Source organism: Phoxinus phoxinus, assembly GCF_949152265.1.
Source record: "Phoxinus phoxinus genome assembly, chromosome: 4".
In the NCBI taxonomy this organism is placed as follows: Eukaryota; Metazoa; Chordata; class Actinopteri; order Cypriniformes; family Leuciscidae; genus Phoxinus; species Phoxinus phoxinus.
The window spans coordinates 44,706,328-44,720,924 of NC_136879.1; the positions used below are offsets into that span (position 1 = coordinate 44,706,328).

The following is a 14,597-nucleotide window of genomic DNA, read 5'->3' on the forward strand; positions in this document are numbered from 1 at the left end:
TGGAGCATGCTAATCATTTACATTTACATTTAGTCATTTAGCAGACGCTTTTATCCAAAGTGACTTACAACTGAGGACTACAGCAAGCGAGTCATCGTGAAGAGGCAAAAATAACGCAAGAAGTGCTCAGAATACAAAGTTCTGACATTGCTCAGAGTAGCATAAGCCAAAAAACAAGGGAGGCAGGGTTAAAGAGGTTTTTTTTTTTTTTTTTATATGTCAAGTGCTCACGGAAGAGATGAGTTTTCAGTTGTCGTTTGAATGTGGTCAGGGATTCTGCATTCCGGACGAGGGTAGGGAGGTCATTCCACCAGCAAGGAACCGTGAATGAGAATGTTCTGGAGAGTGATTTTGTAGCTCTCTGTGATGGACCCACGAGCCGTCACTCATTGACCGATCGCAGGCTTCTGGTAGGGATATAGACTCGTAGGAGCGAGTGAAAGTAGGAGGGAGCTGAGCCTGTGGTCGATCTGTAAGCAAGCGTCAATGCCTTGAACTTGATGCGAGCAGCGAGTGGTAGCCAGTGCAGAGAGATGAACAGAGGAGTGACGTGGGCCCTTTTGGGCTCTTTGAAGACAAGACGAGCTGCAGCATTCTGGATCATTTGTAGAGGTTTTGTTGCACATGATGGAAGACCGGCCAGAAGAGCATTGCAGTAATCCAGCCTAGAGATAACCAAGGCCTGGGCGAGAAGTTGTGTTGCCTGCTCAGTTAGGAAGGGCCTGATCTTCCTGATGTTGTGCAGTGGAAACCTGCATGATCGAGCTGTCTTTGTGATGTGGTCTGTGAAGGTCAGATGCTCATCAAATGTTTCTCCAAGGTTTCTGACCGACCTTGATGGGGTGATTAGAGTTGAATCTAGCTGGATAGTGAAGTCGTGCTGTAGAGATGGATTGGCAGGGAGGACGAGAAGCTCAGTCTTTGCCAGGTTGAGCTGCAGGTGATGTTCCTTCATCCATGCCGAGATGTCTGCCAGGCAGCTTAAGATACGTGCAGCTACTGTGGGATCATCAGGTTGAAGTGAGAGGGAGAGCTGGGTGTCATCAGCATAGCAGTGGTAAGAGAAGCCATGTGCCTGTATGATGGGTCCCAGTGATGTGGTGTAAATGGAGAAAAGGAGCGGTCCAAGAACTGAACCCTGAGGAACCCCTGTAGTCAGTTGATGTGCTTTGGATACCTCGCCACTCCACGCGACCCTGAAGGACCTACCTGTGAGATAGGACTCAAACCAGTGGAGAGGAGTTCCTGTGATGCCCAGTGATGAGAGGGTGGACAGGAGGATCTGATGGTTCACAGTGTCGAAGGCAGCAGACAGATCCAGGAGAATGAGAACTGATTACTTGGAGGCAGCTTTTGCGATCCGTAGGGCTTCTGTGATTGACAGCAATGCAGTTTCGGTTGAATGCCCTTTCTTGAAGCCAGATTGGTTTACATCTAGTTGGTTGGTAAGAGAGAGGAAAGATGATACTTGGTTGAAGGCAACTCGTTCAAGTGTTTTCGCAATGAATGGTAGGAGAGAGACAGGTCTGTAATTCTCTAAGAGTGATGTGTTTAATGTGGGTTTCTTAAGCAGTGGAGTTACCCGAGCCTGCTTGAATGCTGTAGGAAAAATGCCAGTGTGGAGCGATGAGTTGATGATGTGTGTGAGTGCTGGTAGAAGTGTGGGAGAGATGGCTTGTAGAAGGTGTGAGGGGATGGGGTCTAGAGGGCAGGTGGTAGGGTGACTGGAGAGGAGAAGTTTAGATATTTCTTCCTCGGTTAGTGGAGAGAAGGAGGAGAGAATGTGTTTGGGAGTGGGAGGGGTTGGACTGGGTTCCTGTGTGTGTGGAGCTGAGAACTGATTGCTGATAGTTGTTGTTTTGTTGATGAAGAAGTTAGAAAAATCATCAGCAGTTAAAGAGGAGGTGGGTGATGGTGGAGGTGGACAGAGGAGAGAGTTAAATGTCTTGAAAAGAGTTTGTGTGTTAGCGGAGCTGTTGATCTTGTTGTGAAAATAAGAAGATTTTGCAGCAATGAACATCAGCAGAAAAGGAAGAGAGCAGGGATTGATACATATAATTGTCACAGGTCGGGGCGGGTCAAGCCAGACTGCACCCACCCCTGAAGACCGGGAACCACCTCGAGGAACGTGTCAAAGGACCAGACAGACAAGAGAATAAAAATAACAGTTTCTTTTATTATTTTAAAAGTGGGAAATTGGATAGGTCCTAATTAAAATCGTCTTCTTGCCGCCAGGGCAGTTCAAGCGTCTCTGGACCCCCTGGGATGGGAGGAGAGGAACGATCGTGGCGGGCCGGGGGCTCGTTGAAGGGGGCTCGTTGAAGGGGGCTCAGGGGAGGTCCTCACGCCGTCCAGGTAAGTCACTCGGTAGGTACTCAGGTGTGGGGGCCAGCGAGTCCCTTCTCTTCTTGAACAGGACAGAGGCTTCCCATAGGGCGAGTGGAGACCACTTCTCTCTTCCTGAACAGGGCAGAGACTTCCCATAGGGCGTGTGGAGACCACCAGGCGGGGAGGACACTTTGGGCGAAACGCTCCACTTCGGCTGAGCACTGGAACGGTACAGTAAGGTTTGGTTGTTCAACAGTGTATCAACTTTCAACTGAAATACCGCTCTTCTTCGTGAACAGGGCAACGGCTTCCAACAGGGGCGTGTGGAGACCACCAGGCGGGGAGGACACTTGAGCGAAACGCTCCACTTGGCTGGACACTGGAACAAACACAGCACGGTATTAACAGTTCAGCGATATATGAAGCACTCAGCGTTGACAGAGCCGGGTCTGCTCACGGAGGAAGTTGGGCTCTTGCTTTATCAAAAACTTCCTTTGGGGGCAGCGGGTGGAAGACTGTATGGGAAGAGTGCACGGCAGACTTCTATTACTTCTCCACACAACAGTTTCACTTCACAGCACAAACCGGGTGAATCGTCACTTCAGGCACTGTAATTCCACTCACACACCGTGCATTAGGGCCAGCACTCACCCACCGGTCTTTCTCCCACCAGATCGGATCTCGTCTTTGGTCAGGGCTTGACTTCACTCCAGGAAAAGCAGAAGAACGGTGCAGCGATTATCACATTCGGCAAGGAGAGGACAGAAGTTGGAGACAGATCAACAATTCACTCGGTGTAATAGTTCACTCGTGCCACACACTTCCAAACTCTCAACACCACTTCAGTGTTAGTGCATATAAACAACGGATCCAATACTCATCACTCGCGTCCTTCCCACTGCTGACGATATTCCTTAGGTTTTCGCTGACAAATCCTTCAATCCTTCAATCCTTCCTTTCTCTTCCTCAGCTTCAATCTTCACCACTCCATAGCCCAGCCTCAATAAAAAAAGAACAGCCCACTGTCAAACACAGTCTCACACGGGAGGAGAACCCCCAGGTGGGGAGGAGAACCACCCCACAGTCTGTTTTCTCTCTGCTTTTAAAGCCTTATCTGAACATGTGTCCCTCTCGCAGCGTTCCCTTTAATTGCCCCACACCTGCTGTCACTCAGGCAATTGGCCTCGCTGCCATGGCAACAAATTGGTAGTGCATAGAGACGGATGTTCACTGGGGATTTCTCAATCAGACTGCCTTCGCAAGGAACTTAGTCCCATTCTGATTTTTTTTTGTCACCCCGTGACATAATATTTAGATCATATTTAGCCATTTGGTGCATTTCTTCTATTTGCAATCCAGGAGAGAGAAATCTACAGCGCAACACGAAAAGTCCTGCTGAATAATGTCGATGCGAGAGAACTGAACACAAGTTTAGTCTGGTCACACTTTGGGCCTGTGATATTAATCTCGTTTTATTTTTGATTTTGGCTCACAAGGATTATAAAAAGAAGATATTTGAGGTAAAACGTAAACAAACACATTCCATCTAGAGCAACTTCCTCCCGTTCTCAGCGGTGCGCGTTCACTTCTCCACAAAACCACGACTTTACGCCAGAATCGGCAGATCCGTGAGTGTCGAGAGTGCAGTCTCTACTGTTGCTCATTTGATGATAAAAGAGCAATAAAAGCAGAATAATGTGTTTCTAACTTCAACTTCTGTGCGTGTGTCGGAAACAGACGCAACTAGATTATACTTTAGTCCTCGTGTGCGCGTCTACACGATCAAACACACACACATGTCCAAATGTCCGGCTTGGACAGCTGTCACTTAAACACAGTTTATGTCTTAAATGGGTGTAAATAGTGGAGAAAAGAGAGAATATGAATATGTATTTTTAGATCTGCATCCGGTCTTAAAGGGACAGCAGTCTAATAATCCTGCGGACGATTGTGCCGATAAATGTGAATCAAACTACAAAAGGCAAAGAGAAAATCACTCACAGCTCCTGAATTCATAACTTCAGCTTTAATACGCATGAATATAATCATTTATACAGTGAAGACCAAGCAGTATTTCACATGTAATTACTTTATTAGATTTATATTGTAGGCCACATTATTTACCTGAACAGTAATGTTAAGACCTTCCTGAAATTAAAGCAGTTTATTTAATTTGTATCTTTGTTTTATTATATATTTACTGTATTAATCTGACCATGTGTGTGTACTTTGTTCTTATTGTGTCTTATCTTATCTCTATAACACAATAACGCCTGCTCACTGGTCCACTTACAAATAAATGTTTAATATTTGGTTTGTTCAAACGTTGTTGTTTCTTTTGCCATATTTATTTATTTAACATTTCAGAATTTAAAGCAATGTTAGTTATGTTCTTAATTTGTTTCTTTTTTTAATAAAAAAAATTGAAGAAGAGCCGATAAGAATCGGGTTAAAGTAGCGGATCGATGAGCAGTGTCGGTGAGAGTAATGCCGGTAAAAGCTCAACACATCCCTCATGCGGATCATGTCACGAGACAGCTTTTCACCTCGATGTACTGCAGTAAAGTGCACACTATGAAGAACGTTGCTGCTATGTGGACTTCTTTGTATTAATATTTTGTAATACTTTTTGAGGTTTGTTTGGTATTTTGTGTTTCTTCAAGCATTAAACATCATCTGACTCCAGGAGATCTCACTCACTCTCTCACTCGAGAGTCTGTGTGTGTTTTGATGTGAGAACATGAATCATACATAACGCAAAAGTGGAAATTGTCTCATCTTATAAACACTTGGGCACTGTTTTTGATGACCGTCTTGAGTTTGATGTAAACAGCGCTGCCATCGTGAAGCAACAGAGTTTACCTTCTCCGCAAACTAAACTCTTTCTCCGTTACGCCGCTCGTCCTGTGTAGATTTTACCAGTCTTTTATCGAGAGTGTTTTGAGTTTTTCTTCTATCTGCTGGTTCCACAACCTGACAGTTAAAGACAGGAATGGCCTGAACAACATTGTAAAAATCTGTTCAAAAATGATCGGTGTTAAACAGAGAGACCGTAATGTCTTCTGTGACCAACCAATAGTGCGGAAGGCAGTCCGTGTCCTTGCCTCTGCGGGACAGGCTTTGGCGGGGGAGTTTTCTCTGTTGCCTTCGGGCGTCGTTATGCGCTTGCTGTGTGTAAGACGAACCGCCATTCCACATCTTCCATTCCTTCTGCGATCAAACTTCTAAACTCTGTGTAAGGGTCATGGGGAGACGGGGAGGGAAGAGGAAAGGAAGGGAAAAAGAGGTAAAAAGTGCACATATAGAGATATTGATCTATTGATTGATGGAAGTATATGGCGAATAACGTGGGTGACTCGTGTTATGTACTGGTGTGTACATGCTGCTCTTAACTAGTTGCCCCTTGGACACATGGATCTGCTTTCAAGGTGAAGTGAATGAGTGAAGTTAAATATGACTTGGCTTATAGATTATTACATTATAAATCCATTTACACGTGAGTGTGTGAGTGTAATGTAGTGGATCTAAAAAAGACCCGATGTATAAACAAAAGAACAAAAATGTATGGTAGAAAACACAAAAAGAGCTTTTTTTTTTTTACATTTATAACAGACAAAAAACTTTAGCTTGCAAAGTTCTATAAAAGTTCTGATGAAGCGTTCTTCCAGTAACGTCAATAGAAAGTTAATGAAAAGTTATGAGGTCTTTAATAATGTCCTCACAGCATTAGCACACAACAGCTTCTGACCTTTGAGTCTGTGGAGAAAGTGAGAAACAGGAGATCCACCAGAACCAGCAGATCTCGTCTGTCCTGATGATCTGGAGGTGATGAAGAGGAGGAGGAGGATGCTGGTCAAACTCTCAGTGATCAGGAACAACATCCCTCATCTACTCCACATGACTGGCATTATACAGGACAGCATCTTTAAGTGCTTCAGGAAACTTCATTAGTTTAAACAGGGTTAGTTCACACAAAAATGACATTTTCTGTCGTTAACCACTCACCCACATATCGTTCCAAACCCGTAAGACATTCACTTATCTTCGGAACACAAACACAAATCTTTTTAAAGGTATTATGCAACTTTTGGCGCTTTAGCGGTTAATAAACAAACTGCTTGCGGAAGAACATTGTAGCCGGATCTACTTCTCTCTGTTTGTCTATGGCGAGTCACGCAGGTACTGTACTCCGCAGAGGTTTAAAATAGTCTGAATATAAACACGTATTATAGGCGTACCGTAGTGATTCTAGATAAGACCACAACACCGGTTAGAAGATGGATTCATAATGTACTCGCTCATTGTATACATTTTATGAATTTTTAACAAATAAAGTTACATGTTAGGTGTACCTTCATTGACAGTCTACGCAACTAAAGTGAAAGTAAGTTAGAGTTCACCTGTCGCCATTTTAAGCAGGTAAAATACCGATACGATACGGAAAAACAGCATCAACGTGTTTAATAGAAACGTTTACGAAAGATTAGTTAGTTAGTTAGTTAGTTAGTTAGTTAAACTTTATTGTCCTTAAAGGCAATTCTTTGTGTAGACAGCAGTAATAGCAGTAGTATACACATACACATAATAACAACACAACACATAAATTACCGTAAATTACAAAAAATCATTTAAAAACTTAATTGCCGCCGGTATGAAAGAATTTCTGTATCTATTTGATTTACACAATGGGAGTCTGAATCTCCGCCCTGAAGGAAGGAGTTGAAATTCAGCACACAATGGATGAGTAGCATCAGAAAGCACTACCTGGCCCTTCCTAGTTGTCCTGCACTCATAAATCTGTGAGATAGTCCTTAAATCGGTCCCCACTATCTTGCTGCACATTGTCACAATGCTTGTCAGCTTCCTCCTGTTCTTTATATTAAGGTTACCATACCAGCAGACAATGGAAAAACTTAAAACGGCTTCAATAAAGCATGTATAAAACATTTTCATAAAAGAAACATCCATGTTAAAAAGTCGAAGTTTCCTTAAAAAATGCATACGCTGAAGAGCTTTTCCTCTAATTATATCAGTATTTTCCTCAAATTGTAGTTTATCGTCAATTATAGTCCCCAAATATTTATATTGTTTAACTACTTCTACCTGCTGTCCCTTTATAATAGAAGGCAACACAGGTGCAGAGCTCTTCTTACGGAAGTCAATAAACATCTCTTTTGTTTTTGAAGCATTAATATTTAAAAATGAATCATCACACCATTGAATAAAATTATCGATCACTGGCCCAACATCTGGCTCAGACTCAGTGAGAAGAGACACAATCACAGAGTCGTCCGCAAATTTAACAATGTGTCTCCCATTAAAAACACTACGACAATCATCGGTGTATAAAGAAAACAAAAGAGGAGACAAAACGCAACCTTGTGGCGTACCCGTGGAGGACATCAAAATATTCGACAACACTCCATTGACCCTTACTCTTTGGGATCTATTAGTTAGAAAATCCACCAACCAGCACACAATATTTAAATCCAGTTGAAAAGTATCAATCAATTTCTTTGCCAAAATGTGAGGCTGAACACAATTAAAAGCGGAAGAAAAATCTATAAAAAGCAAACGTGCATGACTTTTCTTACCTTCTAAATGTCCTAAAATCATGTTCAACAAGGTACAAGTAGCATCATCAACTCCTCTACCAGATCTATATGCAAACTGCATAGGATCAAGTGCTGGCTGTGTTAGGGTTAAAATCTCCTTCCTTACTATTTTTTCAAAAGATTTCATAATCAAGGAGGTTAATGCAACAGGTCTGTAGTCTTTAAGAGAAGAAGAATTTCTTTTTTTCGCAATTGGTACCACAATGGCATCTTTCCATAAACGAGGGACTTTAGAAAGTTTTAATGATTCATTAAAAATAAATGAATAAATCCCTGAAAGCTGCTCTGCACAGTTTTTCAACAACCTACCACCAATGTGGTCAGGGCCTGGACTCTTTCCAACCTTGACCTGACTAAAACAGCTACGTACATCAGCCTCATTAATTTGAATTTTAACAGGAGTGTTCTGAATCACAGATTTTCCCCTATAATCAGACAATTCTCTTGAAAAATCATGATTGTCAAAACGTACATAAAACGAATTAAAAGCATCTGCTAATTCATAATCAGATTTCCCTCCTAAACTAATACATTTCTTCTTCTGTTTAGTTCCTATAATAGACTTCACTCCGTCCCAAGCTACATGAGACTTTCCATTTGTGAACATAGTTTCTATCTTTTCCTTGTACCGCAATTTTGCTGATTTCACCTCATTTCTAACTTGTTTATTGGCCTCTTTGTACCGAATACTGTCGCCTTGTTTAAAATAAATATTCCTTAAATTAATAGAACTTTTAACTTGTTTAGTAATCCAAGGCTTATTGTTTGGAAAAACTATACACGTTTTTTTATGAATTACCAAATCTTCACAAAATTCAATATAGCTAGTCACAGTTTCAGTAAGATCGTCTAAGTCAGTACATTCGGATTTGAACAAGTCCCAATCAGTACATTCAAAGCATCCCAACAACTCTTGAATTGAGTCTTCAGACCAAACAGGAATTAATTTCTTCTCTGTTTTTTCCCTTTTTAAAACAGGTTTATAAGTAGGGGCTAAATAAACAACATGATGGTCAGACTTGCCCAAAGGGGCTCTTAATGACGACTTATATGCCCCCTTAATAGACCCATAACAAAGATCCAAACATTTTCCATATCTGGTAGGACAGTCCACATATTGTTCAAAGTGTGTAAGTGATGTTTTCATTTTACAATGATTAAAATCTCCCATCACAATATTAGGTGCATCAGGAGAGATGCTTTGAAGCCGATGTACCACTTTACATAAAATATCCGAGGCTTTTTCCACATTAGCCTTTGGGTGGATGTATACAACAGAAATAAATATTTGTGGAAACTCCCGGGGCAAGTAGAAGGGGCGGAGTGAAATCGACAACAGTTCAATATCGGGAGTACACACAGATTCTCTCAAAATCACAGACCTGCACCAACGCTGGTTAACGTAGATGCATACCCCTCCACCCAAGGATTTTCCCGTTACGGCGGCATCCCTATCCAACCGCACTGGAACTCCGAAGCCATCGATTTCCAAATCAGAGTCTGAGTCATGATCTTTAAGCCAAGTCTCAGTCAGGGAAATAACACATGCATTTCTATAATCAGAAAGAAACCGGACATTTGCTTGTAGTTCGTCCAGTTTATTCCTGAGAGACTGGCAGTTGGCCAGGATTATTGAAGGGAGTGGAATGCGATTCAATCGCTGTTTACGTAGTCTCTGCCGCAATCCCCCCTTCTTCCCCCGTTTCCTCACCTTCTGGCCAGCAGTCTTTTCTGTGCGCGCACTGGGAAACTCACTCCTTAAGATTTCTGCAGGCCAGTCGCGGGTTTGATCCAACACGCCGTAGTCAGAAGCACGGAACTGCACAAGGAAGTCATGACTGTATTGAAGCCGCTCCCCATTCCCACGCTGTCCTCTCGCAAAATAGCCAAGGAATAGGCAAATATACAGCAGGTTCACAAACGTCCGATATAACATCATAATAGTTCAGTATAGACAACCAGGGAAATGAGAAAGTAAAAAGAAAAAAGAAAAAAGAGACGAACTAACAAACAAACAAACGTGTTACTACTTTGACGCTACTGCTTCCACAGGTCGCCACAGTGCAGCGCCCCAGATTTTCCGTTTATCTTTATGATGTTAAATCTGGAGAATTTGAGATGCTGTATCGTGTAAAAGTTTGATCAAGGTGAGTGTTCATGTGACTTCCTGTTCCTCATATTATTATGAATATCTGAATACCAGACATTTACATTTTACGTGATTTTTTTATATGAAATCTTTAATAAAGGGTTTCTTTCACTTAAAGGTGTTTTCAAAGCAGCTTTACAGAGATAAACGTGTAATTTAAGGTAACAGATTGTTTTGGCTTTATAGCGGTTCTTGAATAATGTTATTTTCCAGCTAAAGTTAGTTTTAATTTATTCACATCCGTCAAAATGATCATAAGTTATTAAATTATGGGCCGCTAAGACGACACCGTTCTCTCTACACAGACTTTAAACTGAACCTGTGAGAAACACTGATGGCGCTCACGTGAGAGAGTCAGTGGAGGAGGTTGTTTAATTTAATCATTTAATAATTTAATTTAGTGTGTGAATGTTTCTTCATTCAGAGTCAGTGGAGGAGATCAAACTCATCAGATTCTCCTGCAGCTTCATCATGGCTGATTCACAAGCATCCAGAGATGGAGATCTTCCTCCAGGACACAGGTACTTTCAACACACACTGTAAATATTGTGTTACATCTCAGAAAATGTATCAGTATTTTTATACATATTTTGCCTGTTTTTGTTTTCAAACTAACATTAAACAAAATGTAATAAAAATATGAATGTGTTTATGGTTCCTATCATAAGGAATGAACACAGTAATGTAAATGATTAAACTGAATGTGTTCTCTGTTGCAGTTCAGTCCAGCAGAAGAGCTCAAACCCAGAGTCCAGCTGTGTGTCTGTGAAGAGTAACCGCTCTATGGATAATCCACTAAAGTTTAAGAGTGGAGACACACAGTCTGATCTCAGGTATATCATTTCTATTTAGTAATATATTTTTTGATAGTATTTTATGAAATAATTATTAATTTACAGAAACCATTATTTTATATGAAAAAGTTAATAATTGTATTTTATTGACACAATATTTTTTGTTTGTCTTGTATACTTTTTTGATTAGATCAGATAACATTTTAATCTGTCATGTTACGATCTGCCTCACCTATGGGGCATGTTGTCACATTTCACTTCCATTCTTTCGGGGGAAATAAAGAAAAAAGTATACACTGAATTAATGAAACAAAGCCACATCATTTTACTAGACGTGTGTGAAATTAATGGGGGGAAATAAATACTCATAACCCCAAGTGGATTTACACAAACTGAGAAAGTCTAAAAGTGTTAGGATGTGCCCCGCTCTCCCCTATCATTTTTTAAAAAGTTATAATTAAAAGCAACATTTATCAGTCCATCTGTTACTAGCAATAACAGTAAATGTAAGCTATATTTTTCCACCTTTATATAATGTAGTAGGTGTAAAATTAAGCAGATTATTCTAACTGCCGGTTCAGAAAGTTTGTTAAAGTTTGTTTGGTTTGTTGAAAGCTACAGTTTCACACCAGGACAAAACATTCGCCAAACACACTGAGTTACAGACGCTACAGCAAAAGTGTTACAACTCTCCCTGGTGTTCCCTAAGACAGAAGATTCAGGAAAAGTGCACAACATTTATAATTAAAAATATTTTTTAAGTCTGTATGCTTTTTATTTTACTTAGTTTGAAAACCAGTTCAGTCCAGCAGAAGAGATCAAGACCAGAGTCCAGCTGTGTGTCTATGAAGAGTAACCGCTCTATGAAGCCGCCAATAGCGTTTAAGAGTGGAGACACACGGCCTGATCTCAGGTATATCATTTATATAAACGTTATGCTTATAGTATTTGATTTTTATGAAATTATTATTAATATACAGCAGTTTAATGAGTTATGATCCTGCAAGTCTCAGTCTATTAATGATCATCATTGTGCTCTTGTGTAAAGCTCTATGTATTGTATTGTTAATACATTCACACTCTGTAAAAGCTGTTGGTCTGTTACTCAGTTAATGACACAATTACATCAATATCAGTGTGTCTGATTCTTTACACTCTTCATTCTGATTTAAGGTCAAATCTTCCATCCAGACCAGTTAAAAACACAACTGTGTTCAAGCCTGAGATTCAACCACAAGACTTTAATGAAAGCATGTGTCCTGGTTTCAGGTAAAATGCAAAATCACACATCACTCAAACACACGATTAATGATGGAAACATCTCAGAAACCCAATGATGTTCTGTGTCCCATAATACAGCAAACAAATATTTGTATTTATTTATTGCTATTTATTTCTCTAACTTGTGTAATAATGTGGTATTTTAATCTTACAGCCATGACTCTAAACCTGCTGAAGTCCTCAACACATTGAGATCAAATCTGAGACAGAAGTTTGAGTGTGTGTGTGAGGGAATATCAAAGCAGGGAAACCCAACACTCCTGAATGAGATCTACACAGAGCTCTACATCACAGAGAGTGGAAGTGGAGAGATCAATAATGAGCATGAGGTGAGACAGATTGAGACACAGTCCAGGAGAGCAGAAACTGAGGACACACCGATCAAATGCAGTGACATCTTTAGACATTTACCTGGACAAGACAAACCCATCAGAACTGTGCTGACAAAGGGAGTCGCTGGCATTGGAAAAACAGTCTCTGTGCAGAAGCTCATCCTGGACTGGGCTGAAGGGACAGAGAATCAGGACGTCCAGCTCATATTTCCACTTGCTTTCAGAGAGCTCAACTTGATGAAGGACAAAACACTCAGTCTTTCAGATCTTCTTCATCGCTTCTTCCCTGAAAGCAGAGAAATGGACATATCCAGTGATGAGTATAAAGTGCTGTTCATCTTTGATGGTCTGGATGAGTGTCGTCTGCCTCTGGATTTCCAGAGCGATGTGAGGTTGTGTGATGTGACTGAATCCGCCTCAGTGGACGAGCTGCTGGTGAACCTCATTGTGGGGAATCTGCTTCCCTCGTCTCTCATCTGGATCACCTCCAGACCAGCAGCAGCGGATCTCGTCCCCGCGGAGTGTGTCCATCGAGTGACAGAGGTACGAGGCTTCAGTGACACACAGAAGCAGGAATACTTCAGGAAGAGAATCAGTGATCAGAGTCTGGCCGACAGGATCATCTCACACCTGAAGTCCTTGAGGAGCCTCTTTATTATGTGCCACATCCCCGTGTTCTGCTGGATCTCAGCCACTGTTCTAGAGGAGATGTTGAGTGAAGCAGAGAGAGGAGAGATTCCCAAGACTCTCACTCAGATGTACACACACTTCCTGCTCATTCAGACTAACATCAAACATGAGAAGGACTATGAGAACAAAGTGAAAGAAGACATGATTGTCAAACTGGGGAAACTGGCGTATCGGCAGCTTGTGAAAGGCAACCTGATCTTCTATGAGGAAGACCTGAGCGAGTGTGGCATTGATGAGGCAGAAGCATCAGTTTACTCAGGATTGTGCACTCAGATCTTCAGAGAGGAGTTGGGCTTGTGTCAGGGGAAAGTCTTCAGCTTTGTTCATCTGAGCATTCAGGAACATCTAGCAGCTCTATATGTGCATCTCTCCTTTATCAACAATAACATCAATGTGTTTGACCAGATTACCAGACCAACTAATGGAGACACAGTTTCCCTATCTGATCTCCACCAGAGAGCTGTGGATGAGGCTTTACACAGTAGAAATGGGCATCTGGACCTTTTCCTCCGTTTCCTTCTGGGTCTGTCAGTGAAGTCTAATCAGAGTCTCTTACAAGAACTAAAGACACAGACAGCAAACCGCTCTCACAACAATAAGAAAACAGTCGACTATATTAAAGAGAAGATCAGTGAGAATCCCTCTCCAGATAAATACATCAATCTGTTCCACTGTCTGAATGAACTGGGTGATCTTTCTCTAGTGAACGAAGCTAAACCTCATATGTGGTCTGGAGGATTACGTGATGTGAAACTCTCCTCGTCTCAGTGGTCAGCTTTAGTGTTTGTGTTGTTGTCCTCAGAGGAGACACTGCAGGAGTTTGACCTGAAGAGATTCATTGGAGCCAGAGATGATGGGTTACTTGGAGCCAGAGATGATCGGTAAGTGACACTGAGTGCAATCATTACAGTCTAAAACATTATGAACAAAGAGAAACTCAGAGATCAGAGGTGTTTAAATCACGGGCACAGACTGATTTCTGGGATATTGAACATAATTTGCGGGTGTTCCTCAAACCGTGGCTGTGTCCTAGTAAGGCTGCATATCTCGACTGCACGTCATCAAGCGCCTCTGAAGGCCGTCTCAGTGTGAAGGATCTGTTGAAGACAGACTTCATCTTGTGTCTTTAATTCAGATCATTTTGAAGATGCATCAAGTGTATCCTTCGTGTTCTTCAATCTCCCACAATCCTTTGCACACATTCCAGTTCATGTAAAAGATCTGATGGAAAACGAGTTGGCACTGAGTTTATCTGAGTTCATTATGAGATGTAAGACACAAATAATGTGTTCGGAGATGAAGGCATACATGTTATCTTATGTTTCTGTGTAAATTAATCCCTGAACACTAAACTGGCAATAATGTGAGACACTGGGAGACAGACGGCTGTCATTCACTGTATTGCATT

The 14,597-nt window shown here is 41.4% G+C and overlaps 2 protein-coding genes across 4 annotated transcripts in view; both read left to right on the top strand.

Annotated features, from left to right (window-relative positions):
- Nucleotides 1–14,597, top strand: part of LOC306997544 (uncharacterized protein) — a gene marked incomplete at both ends in the record, with an annotated part of 351,005 nt that overhangs the window by 81,400 nt on the left and 255,008 nt on the right. The window lies entirely within an intron of this gene.
- LOC306997724 (protein NLRC3-like) overlaps nt 6,593–14,597 on the top strand; it is a 52,860-nt gene continuing 44,855 nt past the window's right edge. The window contains exons 1-6 of one of the 3 annotated variants that reach the window (XM_079611144.1): nt 6,755–6,808; nt 10,017–10,090; nt 10,517–10,613; nt 10,812–10,925; nt 12,060–12,155; nt 12,322–14,070. In XM_079611144.1, coding sequence (XP_079467270.1) covers nt 10,564–10,613; nt 10,812–10,925; nt 12,060–12,155; nt 12,322–14,070 — 2,009 coding nt within the window. In that variant the 5' untranslated portion in view covers nt 6,755–6,808; nt 10,017–10,090; nt 10,517–10,563. Of the gene's footprint in view, nt 6,713–6,754; nt 6,809–10,016; nt 10,091–10,516; nt 10,614–10,811; nt 10,926–12,059; nt 12,156–12,321; nt 14,071–14,597 lie in introns of those variants that run through there. The other 2 variants (XM_079611145.1, XM_079611143.1) reach the window with 2 other exon arrangements.